The sequence below is a fragment of the Crocodylus siamensis genome, chromosome 5, assembly GCF_052110815.1.
Source record: "Crocodylus siamensis isolate JL-2025a chromosome 5, ASM5211081v1, whole genome shotgun sequence".
NCBI lineage: Eukaryota > Metazoa > Chordata > Crocodylia > Crocodylidae > Crocodylus > Crocodylus siamensis.
Genome location: NC_143399.1, coordinates 2,850,557 through 2,864,890, shown reverse-complemented (window position 1 = coordinate 2,864,890; position 14,334 = coordinate 2,850,557). Strand labels below are relative to the sequence as shown.

Genomic DNA, 14,334 nt, shown 5'->3' with positions numbered 1-14,334 from the left:
TAAGTAGACCCTACAGGCATCTAAATCTGAGCCTCTTTCCTTTCAGCAGAGGACTTAATGAGACTCCGTTTGAATCCTGCACTTATTCACTGGCACTGAAGACTATTCTTGCATCTCCCCATTCCCACCCACAGGAGCGAAGGTAGTTTTTGTTGGCTTCTCTTCACAAGCTTGCTGGCCTAGGAACCCAAATCCAGTGCAGAACATTTCTCTGAGACCAGCCCCACATCTGCTGCTGTCTACAGAAGAAGCCATCTAACACTCTGCAAGGCTGACACATAGGGTGCACGGTTTAGTACACAGAAACCGAGAAACTCACCAAAATGACAGCCCAGAAAACTTATGAATGGCACCCACAAGCGTTTATAAAGCCAGGAAAAATAAAGTTTTGTTCCAAATAAACCAACACTGGATTTCTCCTGGGGATTTGGTGGTAGTAGTTTCCATAGCAACACCTATTTATTGCAGCTGGCAGTAAAAAAAAAAAAAAAAAAGCCTACCAGGCTAAAAAAATTGAAAATAAGTTTTCAAAAGAGATGTATTTATATCTATGTGACACATATTTTGATTCTTAGTCTTTCAATTTCCCATCATCATCCATTTCTAAAGAGTTATAAGTGAAGTGAAAATGTATCCTGAGCCTAAATCTAGTTCACAGCAGTGATTTATGATTTGCTCTGGAGGGTGGCATGGTGAAAGTAGATGTACCAATTTTATGCAGTAATGACATGCAATTTTACTATTAGTTCACTAATGGCATGTCTTAATGCAGGTGCATCAAACACACGGCCCAGCTCATTGGGGGTCCAGGGTATCTGGGGATGTGGCTACTAGGCCTGCTGCGACTGCCACTAGTCCTGCTTATGCAATCCAGCAAGGAGCCCCACAGCCTGGATCCAGCCTGGGGCACAGGGTGGGTTTGATACCCCTGCCTTAACAACCTATTTGCTCATAAATAGGTCCACTTATGCAGTAATGTTTTGCAAATGGCTTCATCAGTTCTTCTCAACCTTGAGTTAAGCGCAGGTTAATACGACCAACATTTATAAAAGACTGTTTTGAGCGCTCAAAATCTAGGACCGGGCATCAGCTGCAAGTCCCCTAAACAGTATTTGACGGTATCCCGGCCATGAAGTAATTAAGGTAACCAAACTACTGCCTACATCACTAAGCAATTCTCTAGCATCTCCCAAGTTTAGCACAGACCCAGCACATGCAGTGGTTGATAGCAGCACACCCTGGTCAGATCATCTAACAATAACGACCACCATTATTCACGTGTTTGAAAATAAATAAATTGCTGCTAAGTTTTTTCTAAAAGAAAATATTGTTGCAGTGACATCCATGTTTTGCCGCTCACCCTCTCTCAGAAGAAGAGCCTACTTCCTTGTGAGGGGCATCACTAAGATTTGAGAGTTTTAGCCACTGTTAACATTTATACTGGAAGTTGACTTGACACTGAAGCTGCTGGGTGCCTTGCAGTACATGCAGCATTTCAAAGGACTGGATTCACAAATTATGCACCTTTGAAAGCACAGCACATGCAACCCCATTAAGTGATGGCAACACGCAAGCATGTGTGGACACACTTAACACATACACACAACAGACAAATCCATGTATTTTAGATTGCGCAGGTGATGACCATCAGGCTGCAAACCTGAAAACTGAGCTATCATGCTCCCACTCTTACCATGCGTTACTTGTATCTATTGGTACAGCTCTGTGGAATAGGACCCATGATGACTTGGGTGGAGGAGGAGGACACACTGTGGGCATGTCTACACATTCGTTTAAGTGCTCTTAAATTGCATGTGCGTTCACTTAACACGCAGTAAGTGGATTTAGACAGGTGGATACATTTGCAGGCATTAAAGCGCATTAACGCTCTGTGAGTGGATTGACCTGGGACTAAAGTTGGTCCCAAGTCAGTGCACATACACAGTGTTAATGCACTTCAGTGCATCCAGACAGGCATTAATGCACTTTAACTATTCGTATTGGCAGGTATCAAGTTTAGGCATGAAGGCCATTTATACACACATTTTTTGGTCCCGTGATGCAGTGGAGATCTGCTGCTTCAGAGGAGACTCAAGTGGGTCTGCTCTGCACTCGAGCCGACGTGCACTGCGCAGCATCACATGCAGTTGTATAAGCAGCAAAATGCATATCAATGTGCAGAAAATGGCGGCAGCACACTTTTGCACTAAAATACCTATGTGTTTTAGTTCAAAAGTGAGCCACCACCATTTTCTCAGCACTGACATGCATTTTGCTGCTTATACAGAACTTGCATATATAAAAATGTTCTGTTTCTGTACTTCCTTGGCACACCTCCTTGAAACAATGACATCTCGAGTTAAATTCTTCAGCATAATAATTGCACTGCACATCTAGACTCCAAAATATTTTTCACTATGCAAGAGGGCCTTCCATTGCATTTTGTGACAACACAGGACACAGTATATTGAAATACAGTAAATATCATTTCGCAAGAGCAAAATGCAAGCATGTGTTAGATAAGTCTCTCTAGTCTTTGGTATGTCATGTGCAAAACATGTTTATTTAGATAGCAGTATTTTCTAATATATTCAGATTACACTAAAATACAAATTAAATGAAAAAAACCTATTAAATGTTTTAATTGGTGTTCAAGTAACTCGGTAAATAGCATATGACAAGACAGTATATCACAGAGAATTTCTGGCTTAAGGAAAGCTAAACAATCAGAATACAGGATGAATTAATTTTCTGTTGAAAGTGGTTTCTATGTTCACACACGCAGCCTTGCTGGCGACAAGATTCCAGCTGCTTCAAATTAATGAAAATAAATTTTAAGTTTATTATAAGCCAAGCTTTCTTAATATGTTATTAAATTGAAGTCACCAGTAAATTAAGTGCAACTAAATCATTTGGGGAGGGAACACAACGTAAACTTGTACAGACAGTAGTTCAAAGAATCCCCCATAGTAGATGGAGTATATTCAGTCTCAAATCAGTCAAGGTTAGAGATCTATGAATAAGTCAGAATATAAAGAAAATGAAAATATACTTTTACTGAAAAAATAAAACATGCAGGTGAAAGATAGCTAACTAGTGCAGCAAAAGTTAAAAGACTTCTTTCAAATAAAGAGGTAGCTAGAGATACTTATATGTAAGCTTTGGTAACATCATTTATTATACATACAGCTAAAAAAAAGTGGTGTTTACTTTTATTCATCCTACTGTTTAATTACTTAAGGGTCACAAACCAATTCTACACTACATAAATATTTCCCCAGCACTCAAAGAATGGATTGTATTACACCAAAAAAAGCATAGTGATAACAGACAAAAAAGAAACCTTACTTTATATCCACTTCACGTGTAGGCATTTAGAGCTCAATGATTTCCAACTGCTTTAGCCAGTACGAATCAGTTCAGCCTCCGTGCTCCACTAACGCTGACAAATGCATCAAACTGTGTTACACTGCCTGTTACCATCTAGTGACAAGTCACTGCAATGTGGGGACTACAAAATGTTGCACTTGTACACTGAACAAAGTTCAGCAGGAAAAACCAGGAACTACTAGCAGTACATAGCAGTATTAACAGTACTAAAGTCATTCACAACCCTTTCTAAAATTATCTTTACCGCATAACTGTTTTGCAGATAGATTAATGAGCACTTAAAGTAATAAATAAGCACACCTTTGAAATCCTTCAAAAATTTTTATCAGGTTTTAGCTTATTTATATACAAAGTTATAAATAAAACTAACTTGTTTAAAAGTCAGTGATTTAATCAATGCAAACTAGAAAACTTACCACAAAATGCCATTTCTGACTATAAAATGCACAACAGATGAAAACAGAAGAATGCCAAATTTCAGCTTCACGTACGTGCTTTCAGTCAGCTAGATTGGTTTTGATGGACTACTGTCCTTTTTAAAAAGGACCACAAACCAGCTCCCCTGGAAGAGGAAATGTCTGAGACTTTCTTGCTTACCTGCAACCCTCTCCTTCGCAAAATGCTTGAATCATCCATATTTGCACTCAGCTGTTCCCAGCTACCAGCTCCTTCTGCCGATGACTTGCTTTTGGCTAGTGCTCCTCTGTCAAACTTGCAAAGAAGCCCATTATTTCCAACGTTTTCTCTCAGTCTCTAAAAATAGGACATGATCTTGCATTTGCCTCTCATAAAGCACTGCAGCCACTGTGTCTGACGAACTGTATGTATTTCTGCCTGCCTCCTTTTGGCACTTTTAAGTCACGTTTCAAAAGCCAGAAAGATTGGGAAAAAAAGATCTGCTTCAAGTTTAGATGTCTTTTCTCCCCATTCATTTGTCTGCAGGTAAAACTGCGTCATACATCCAAGTCTTAACAGAAGGAAAAAAAGGAGGAAATTAATGCAGATTTTCTTCTCATGTCTTGGCTTTCCTTCAATTTACCTGATCTGTTAAAAAGGCTAAGTAAACTACCACAGCTGCCTTCAGCTAGTGTTTGCAATAAGCTCATAAAATCCACGTCACATTCCCTTTCCAAATGTACACTGTTGCACTTTGCTTAAAAACCGCTGTGCTACACCCCCCACCCCACCCCCGGACAGTATTACCAATTAAAAAAAAAAAAAAGATAACATGAGAGGTGCCAAACATGAAGATGTCCTTATCCTTCATACGGCAAAGCAAATGTCAGATTCTTCAGACCCTGGAGCACATTCTTTTGTTTCTTCTACCCGGGAACCACGCTGCCTCTCAAACGTGGCAGGCACGGTGCATTCTTTCTTCCGCGCCTTAGTTCAGTGCCGAGGATCTTGCTACTCTTTTATGCGCTGAAGGGTCGGGAACATGTGCTGCGAGTTCTGAACATGCAAGAATTCATTCATTCATCTATTCAGCATTGACAACGCTGTCACAAGAAGCCCTTCCCTTTTCGTCACCCGTGTATAAGTGCTGTGTTACAAAGAAGGCACCGCTCAGTTGAGGCTTTTTCAGCCTATTTTATAGTTCCTTTTTCTCCACAGTCTGCCATCTTCATACAGATGGCTAGAACTGTCAAGAATGCTTCAAGTGATTGTGTGCAATATCAGTCGTATTTTAAAATTGAAGAGTTAAATGCTTATTCAAGAGCAGTGAAAATGCGCCTTCTTCCAGCACACACTTGAATGAAAAGTAAAAAGCTAAATAACACAGGGTGAAACAACAATGTGTCTCTTAAAAGAAGTTTTGCCATATATGCTGCCTCTTTAAAAAATGAGCAAACTATCCAAATAAATGAAAATGCTGTAGACTATAAGCTCACAGTGGCAGACAATGAACTCCACCTCCCGAGCGAAGACAATGAATTGATCACCTCCAGATCAAACAAACCGACTACCTCCCAATCACAGCACACCCCAGGATCTAGTGACAACTTCTGTATGGAAATACCACAGGAAAAAAAACCTCAGCAGCTTCATCCTCTGAAGGATCCCACTAGGTATTTAAAGGGAAATTTTGGATTCCACAAAGAACTGGGCATCTGAGAGATCTGCTCACACCTCCTCCTGAGCGTTAATGCAGCGGTAATGAGACCCGACTGTAGGCTGCCTCCCACCCCTTGATAAAGAACTCGTGTTCCCACAGTTGTGACAGCTGCAACCGAAAAGAGAGGAAAAAGTCTCAGTAAAAGCACTCGGGCTGACGGTGCTTACAGGAACGGATCTTTACGTGGGAAACTTTAGCCGATCTTCACGCGAAGTGACTCCGAGTCACGTGAGCGAACCACGTCGCTGTGAAGTGAGCTGAAAGCAAACTCGGCTCCATTCACCAGGGTCCTTCCGATCCTCGGCTGAGCCAGCGTGGGCGAGTCGCTAACGAATCCTCGTCTTGCCGATACCTTCTTCCATCTGCCGTTTTAAACAGCCGAACGCTGAACTAGGTCTGCCGAGTCTTTGTGAGCTACCCGACAGGACAACCAACCGCACGCAGGCTGAGCAGGCAGCTTATTTGCATAGAGTATCCTGTACAGTGTGAAAGCTGTGCACGAGTGGAAACGGCTCAATCAGCCACTGGATTTTAAAGGAACAGGATCCTCGTCAAATAGACAGAACTGGCAAAACACAAGGACCTTTTCAGAAAGACTAAACAGCAGTAAATTGTTCAGTGACAGCCATATTCAGAGTTAAAATAAGGAAGTTCTGTGCTGCAGTGTTAAGTGCTACTCTTGTGATAGGATTTATATTTATGATGCTATAAAGCAAAAGTGCTTACCGCCCCCAGCCAGTGGGCCAGCTCTGGCTCCCGGCACCGTCATCCGGTCCATGGGGAGCCCTGCCAGCCTTGTGTGTGAGACTGGGCACGCAGGGTGACACGGGGCCTGAGCTGGCATGTGGGACTTGACAGGGGTGGAGCAGGGTCCCAGAGCCTGATCTCAGCACATGGAGCTGGGCAGGGGCAGTGCTGGCCCCAGAGCCCAATCCTGGCATGTGGAGCCAGGGCAGGGGTGGCACATGGTGCCCAGTGCAGCACGCAAGAACAGGCAGGGACAGCACAAGACCTCAGAGCCCGACCCCCGCACGCGGAGCTGGGCAGGGGCAGCATGGGGCCCCCAGCCCAATCCCAGCAAATGGAGCCACCTGGAGTTGACACGCAAGGATGGCGCTGGGCCCGATCTGGCCAGCACCTTGCCATTCATTTGGCCCCTGGGGCCAAAATCATGAGCACCACTGCTATAAAGGAGACTATAGTAGCAGCTTGCTGCACCCTTCAGACACAAGTTTCTTGGGAAAATTCTTGCAGCCTCACCTATTTAAAAAATAACATCAAACTAAGGGCCTTGTTACACCATAACCTTAGGTGACTTCTGGAGCTCTTAACCCCTGGACTGGCTGCACTTTAACCCCCTGTAAGTGGCTTAAAGGACTCATTATTTGGTTTAAATTATGTCATTTCAGGGCAGGATTATCTCTAATCCACTTAATTTTGCTTGTGTTCCATTAAAGTGTGGCCATTCTCCACAGCTATTCCACCTCCCCCCATCGCTGCTTGGCCCGGCTTGCTGCGCCCAGTGGGAGCAGCGAGCCCGTTCAAGCAGTGGCGGGAGCAGCAAGCCGGTCCTGCCCCTGGCTCCTAGTCCTGTCCCAGCTCACTAAGCCTGTAGTGGCACGTCACAGCTGTGCAGGTGAAGGGCAGTCAGAGATGGTTTTCTGCCTTAAGGTATGACTGCTCCACTAAGCCGGACAACACTAATCCAATTAACATTTGCACAGCTTTCAGTGCAAGTTGTAACAAGGCCCTAAAAGTCTACTGAAAAAAACTGTTTCTCCCTGTATTAAAAGGTTTCATATTACATAGTTGAGTATTTCACATGAACGTTTTAATGAGCTATCATTTCACATTTTAGAAAAACCCATATTAAGTCAGAACAACTACTCAACCAGTCCACTGTACTAAGTAGCCAGTGCCAAAATTTCTGTGGGAAGGTACCAGGCACAAGAAGCCTTGACAATTCTTCAATGAACTGCTGGGATGGGAGGTTTCCTTCTAATCCTTTCAGTTAGCAGCTGGATTTAAACCTTAAAGGAGTGGTTCTGAACCTTTCTCAGTTGACGACGTACCCCTTGGTCTCAGAGTGAGACTTCACGTACCCCCTTTCAATGGGAAATTCATTTTTTTTAGGCCCTTCAACCTGTGTCAGACAATGTGTGAAATATATCTCGCATACTCCCTGGAGAGGCTTCACGTACCCCCGGTTCAGAAACGCTGCCTTAAAGCATAGCTACTTTTCAGTTTTAGCATATTTAAGATAAATGTGGATGTTCTCATTAACCATATAAATGTCTGATCCCCTTTTAATGCTACTAAGAGCTCTACCTCAGCCATACTCAGGTGCTGACAATGCCCCATCGCTTGTGTGAGCAACATGACTGAGGGAGGATGGTCCCAGAGTCTCATAACATAAAAAGTTCCTTTTTCAAGCTTCAGCCCTCCCTGGGGAAGGCCCATGCAAATTAGTTCATGGAAAAAAGGAAATAATAAACTCAGAGTGCCCTTCCTTGTTCACTCTCCTCCTATAAGCAGCAAAACAGCTTTTTTAGTAAGAAAATAGCTAATCATCAAACCAAAACCTTTACTGGAAAACATCTCTAATAAAACGCAAAAACAGCAACACCCTTGGCAGACATTACATTTAAGAAACAATTAAGTTAATCACGCCAAAAAAAAAAAAGCTAGCAACAGTAACCCTGCCACGTGCTCAGGGAATTAATGTCATGACAAAATGGAAAACCAGCCACAAAAATATTCCACAAAGTGTGTAAGATTTTTGTGGTCGGTTTCCATTGTGCCTTAAATTGAATGTGTGGCAAAGCTGTCCTGCCACGCAGCCTGATGCCAGGTGTATGGCAGGGCTTGGTGGACACCAGGCTGACAGCACGAGGCTGTACTCCATTGTCCTCAAGGGGCCAAGCTGACAGAAGCTTATCAGCTGGGCTGGTGTGGCAGGTCACAGAGCTACAGGGTTTGCTAGGACCCAGAATGTGTCTTGCCTTGGAGCTGCAGAGCAACAAACTCGAAACAACCTGGCCATGGTGACCCTGGGATAGGGGAGGGGTTCCCTGATCCTAGGGTTCTCGACCATCTTAAAAACCATGTGGTTTTCTGACCTTTCCAGTGCACAGAGACACAGGGATCAGGGAACCTCTCCCTGATCCTGGGGCCAATTGTGTGGTGACCTTAAAGTGCACATGCACACACCCATACACAGCCTGGCTGCACACAAAGTTTTCTGACATCCCAGTGCACAGGGCTCTGAGTCCCAGGGCTAAGACCCACAATCAGCTGGGTCTCAAACTGGCTGCGTCCTGAACCGGCCCCTGTTGGTCCCAGGCCTGGAACTGTACAGTCAGCTGATGGGTGGTCCTGGCCCCAGCACTGCAGCAGTTCACTCTGACCTATGGACAATCTGAATTGTAGTAATAGTGTGGCTGGAATCGAATCTCAAAAATATGTGTGGTATGGCAAGAGGCACAATTGTTAGGACTGGGATCAGATCCCATCATGCCATTTAATATACATGTGCCAGAGGCCCAAGAGAGAGTATGCAAGATCTACTGGAAAGACCTCTTCCACAGGAGCCACAGAGAAATAGATAGCAATGGTAGATTATCACCTTTTATTAGGCACACACTTTGCCAGAGAGTTTTAGATAGATGTTGACAGAAGAGTAACAGTAGGAATCAGGCACTATGGGTATCAGTCCCAATCTCCGTTCACTAGGCTTCAAACACACCTCACTCACTCCTAGCTTTATCTCAGACTCTCTGCCCAAAGTTTTTCCACCCCCTTCTGCCTTCCCCACCTTACTCATAAGATCCAGCTCTGCCTCAATTCTCTTCCTATGACTGGCTACCAACCAAAATACCCCCACTCAGCCAATCCTAGTCCCCCTCAGCCTCCTGATCAAATCCTTACTCCTCTCCAACTCAGTCCTGATCTCCCCTTTACAGTAAATGTCAGATCTAGTTACCCTCCGTTTCCCACCCCCCCCGCAATAGCCTCCAGTCCAGTTGCTGTCTAGGCTCCTTGTCCAAATCAACTACTCTCCACTCTTCCACACATACACCCTCAATGCAAGCAGCTTCCTCCTCCATGCTGCCTAGTTCAATTACACAGCTAGAAACCAGAGTCAACCTCCCTTCATTTTCTGTGCTTGACATCACCTGCGGCACTCCAGTGCTGCCATCACAGGCGAAATCCTATTCATCTCTGGGCTAAAGAATGCAGAGAGCACAGATGGGATCTCAGGGAAATTGAGCTGTGAAACTCTAGGAGCTCCCCCTGAACATTTGCCGACTGTTATTTCTTACAGGCTTAGAATTTAAGGAAGTCGAGATGGGGACCACAAGACAGAACCCGAAAACAAAGTCCACCCCCTTGCCAAATGTTAAGCTGCTACTCCAGATCAACGCAGCGGCACTTGAAGAAGGAATGGCAGAACTCCTTTTAAAAATAACTAATGGGCAAAGCAATGTATTTTTCTCCAGCCTCATTCTTGGAATGAAGTGAACCATTTGGGTTGACATTTCCCAAAATTAATCAGTTCAGGGTAGAGATATATCATGGAAACTGCAGCTTAAGATGTTAAACTTTTGCAAAGTTAAAAGTAACTGAAAAGGTTGTCCTAAAACGGGAAGTATTAGGCAACCTCAATTACAAGTCAAGTTATCAGCCCTGCCTAAAGTATTAAAATACCACTAGTCTTAGCAAGGCATCTTGGGACAGTCTGTACCATTCTGAAAACAGACTGATGATTGCATGAAGTATTTTGTCAACATTACTCACGTCCACGTTCCTTTTTGCAAAGATGCTCAGTATATTAATGACATTAGTAGTCGAGCACCTAAGCATTCTCATCAGGGACCAGAGTGCCTGCTACTAGACAACACACAGACAGAACAAAAAGAAAGTCTTTGCCCCAGGAAGCCTGCAATGTGAGACAAGGAACAAGAGCCAGACATGGAATACAAAGAAAAAATACTGGGTAGCATAGTAGACAGTGGTCTCATCACATCAGCAGCCTACCCATTGTCAGGTTCTTTTATGTAACAGAAAGAGTCTCAAGGAAGATTTTAAAAGTAAAATGGTTTTGTGAATGCAAAGAAGGAGGCCCCTCCAAAGTATAAAGAGCTGCATGAGAGAAAACACAATGTCCTTTTTGTGAGTGTATAACAAATGGACAACAAAGGCTGAGGTTAATCTCTCAAAACTAAGATATGAAAGGTGGGTAAGAAAAGGACTTTGAAAGCAAAGGCAAGCAATTTGCTTGACATGATTAAGAACTCAGCAGAGGGACACAGATGACCAAAGTGACTGGCTAGAAAAATGATTGTTGCAGAGGTATTCTGGTTATGAACAAGATTACATTTGTCGAGGCCAGAGAAAAGGACTGTGCAGTAAAGAAGACATGAGGAGATGAAAGCTGGCACAGAAGTTTTAGATGTATAAGAAAACAGGAAAGGCGCTAAGAAACTTGCAAACAGAATCTGCAAGACTCGTACAGAGCCTGGGTGTGAAAATCTGGAGACATTTGAGTCCAAAATGGCACATGGGTTACCAGTCTGAAGACAGGTAGGATCTCGGGATTGTCCACAGGGATTGAGAAAGTCAGCGAGGACTCAGGTAGATTGTTTCGTTTTCTATTGCCAGAACCTCCCATCACAAATTTAAAAATGCTGCTACCTCTGCATTGTTTCACTAATAACTCACTCAATCTGCAGCCTCCCCTTCCCCGTCCGATGTTGCAGATGATCCAAGAAATTCTGCTCTTTAGTTACGTAGGCTCCAGGTCACGGAGAAGAAAAAACGATGTCTCCCCTGTCACAAAGAATCGTTTCACAGCCGCAACAGAAGAACTCAGCCGTCCCTTAATGCACACGCAATACAAGGCCACAGCCATCATCCAGTCAGTGCTGCAGAGGTCAGGACGCGTCCCTCAGCCCTCCCTCTCCTTTCATGACTATCCAAGGCATCAAAGGACGCCCAAAGAGATACAGAAACAGGAATTCTTCTGCACTAGTCTCAACTTTTCTTCACGGTTTCTGCTGCTTTCACATGACCCACTTTACCTTTGTGACGCTTACAGTTGTCTTTGAAGCAAAGGTTTGAAGGGAGTTTTACACAGATAAGGAAAGGACTGCAGCATTTTTATCACAGCACCACTCTGAAGACCCAACAAACTGAGTGGCACCTTGTGCTATGTACTGTCCACAAGGATGTACCGCCACATAATAATTATTTAAAGGTGCTGGAAATCCATCACCGGCAAATGTCCCAGCTAGACACCCTCAGTATCAAACAACAACTGGACATGGTCTGAAGACAAATGAAGCATTTTTCCTACTATGGGAAGACTTTTGCATCTATTCCCCCGCTCACTCTAGGACTAGCAATGTTCATGGGAAGCCTAAATATTGTCAACAGTTCTGTCTGGATGCTCCAACGGAAAACACATCCCAAGGCCAGAGAAAAATCACTGAACATGAGAAGGCTCAAAAGGGAAGTGAAAAGCAAGTCTATGGCAAGCTGAATCTTCTCAAAACTACATACAAAGATGAAACACTGGGCTTCTTTGCCAAACCACAGTCCAAGCACATCTTAGGCAGTCCTCCTCACATCTCAGATAAGGGGAAATGTTATTGCTGAGATACTTCTTAAACAGACAGAAGACAAACCTACCTCATCAGATAGCATCTGACAAAATAGGTTGTTGCCTGCAAAAGCGCATGCCTCTCTGAACCAGTTTGTCTCTAAGGTGACACCCTGCCCTACTTTCTGCCTGATTTCAGCCTAACATGGCTAACTACCTCTATTTTCTTAAGCAGTAAGTCTGAAGAGAATCACTACGCGGTAGCCATCATGGCATCCGATTCAACAATTTCCTCTCATGTCAAGGCTTCAGACACTCAGCCACAAAATATAGGAGGAGTCCCAATACGGGCTTCGCCGTATCTGACTTCACATTTCCAGTACGTCACGATGTTAATTCTGCTTTAGCTTTCTTCCTTCTAACCAGCGAACTGATGGGGGAGAAGGGCACTATGTCTATACGTCAGACACACCAATTTTTCAAAGCAGCATCTAGTTGAATTGCTGCTTCTTCAATGTGACATCCTGGATCAGGCCCTCGAGGTCACCACTCTTACTCCTAACAAGCATATGGAGGCCCCACATCTCCATTACCTTCTTACTTTCACAACTGAGAGTTTTGGACGCCGCTCCCTTATTCCCACCCCACCAAAAAAGAAACTGCTCCCAATCTAGTTTCCCAGGAAGAGTCCTAAATCAGCAGATAATTCTAAAATAGCCCCAAAATTAGAAAAAGGTCTTCCCATACCAGGGGCATAAACCTCCCCATTCTCTGACCTTAGCTGTAAGAATCAATAAGTAGTGCAGGACCACTAATAATGAATGAGTGTAGTCCATCATCCTGGTAGGGAATGGTGCAGGATGTGTGCAGTTTGTGTCTCTCAAAGGACTGGGTTGTTTCCTCGTTCTCCACAGCACAGAAAGGGAGAGGCAGCGACACACGGGCTGTGTACGGAGCGCAGGAAGACGAGATTCTCAGCAGTATATAATTCATGTTCCTTAGAATAACAGGAGTTTTCTACAGGGGGTTGTTTTATTTGTTTATTGTGCAATTAAAAAAGGCACTGACACCAACATCATGCAGGAGCGTGTCTTCAGTGAAACGGATGCTCTTCTCTTCCCCTGCGCTTAAGTATCACCGGCATCTTGTCACATTATGGAAACTTCAGATGTGAGAGTGGTTTACTCATCCCCTACTATCGGTAACCAAATTCCAGTGAAACTTCCTTCTTCCTTGCCTAGAGCTCTTATATTTTTTTAAAAACTGTCTTCTTCTGAGCTTCTGAATTGTGTCTTGCATTTCTATTCACAAAAGTAACATTCTACTCAAAAAATTAATTAAACTTGAGATCTGAGAATATCCTTTACATTTTCTACTTACAGCATGAGTCTTTCCTTAGTTGATCAAAGGCCTTTATGCATGGTGTCTTTTTACAATATGTCATTAGACATACAGATATTCACATTTTCTGATAATTACTCTGCATGCAACTCCTGCAATTGGGAAGTGTTCCTAAATTACAAAAACGAATCCGCTCACAAGAGAGGGGAGGGCAGTGGGGAGTTGCCTTCTGCTGCAATGTGGGTGCAGATTTCCTGCACAGCTCATCAGGGCATGTCTCACGATCAACTGTCTGCTTTGTAGCTGGGGGCCTCAGGCCCCAGTGGACCCTGGCTTCTCCCTGATCTGACCGTGGCACAAAGTTCAGTGTCCTGTGGATTCTGGATTGGTCCAGTGGTTTGGAAAGATGACAACCAGCAACCCCCACAGGTCCCCTCTCACATATAATTGTTAGAGGTGCATCAATACGTCGGTCTAATATTGGATCAGTACCAATACAGAGAAAAATGGCTGTATCACATATCAGCCCAATGGGGACAATAATTTGGCTGATAAATGATCGCGCTGCACACAGCCACAGCACAGCACTCAGGCAGCGAGGAGAACAGGCGGCAGCGTGGAGAGCTGCCTCCAGCTGCTAAGTCCAGCATGGCACAAGGGGCATGGGTTGGGGGACAGCAGATCAATGCCACCCATGGCGAGGGAGGGGGCAGGGGCAGACACTGCCCAGTCAGGGCAGGGCGGGAGTGGGGGCACCCCCTGGATCTGCACGGGCTGCAGTCGGCACTGCACAGGGCTCTTCTCGATGGGAGCTGGGCTCGGAGCAGGCATCGACAGCGCTGGGAGGATGCTGCATCCACCCCAGATTTCACCAGTGCTCTGCTTC

General features: G+C 44.3%; 1 protein-coding gene across 5 annotated transcripts in view; it reads right to left on the bottom strand.

Annotated features, from left to right (window-relative positions):
• Positions 1-14,334, bottom strand: part of MAST2 (microtubule associated serine/threonine kinase 2) — a 320,295-nt gene that overhangs the window by 206,262 nt on the left and 99,699 nt on the right. The window contains exon 1 of one of the 5 annotated variants that reach the window (XM_090048876.1): positions 3,988-4,569. The exons of the other annotated variants lie outside the window; for them this stretch is intronic. Coding sequence (XP_089905002.1) covers positions 3,988-4,026 — 39 coding nt within the window. The 5' untranslated portion in view covers positions 4,027-4,569. Of the gene's footprint in view, positions 1-3,987; positions 4,570-14,334 lie in introns of those variants that run through there. 5 annotated transcript variants of the gene reach the window in all.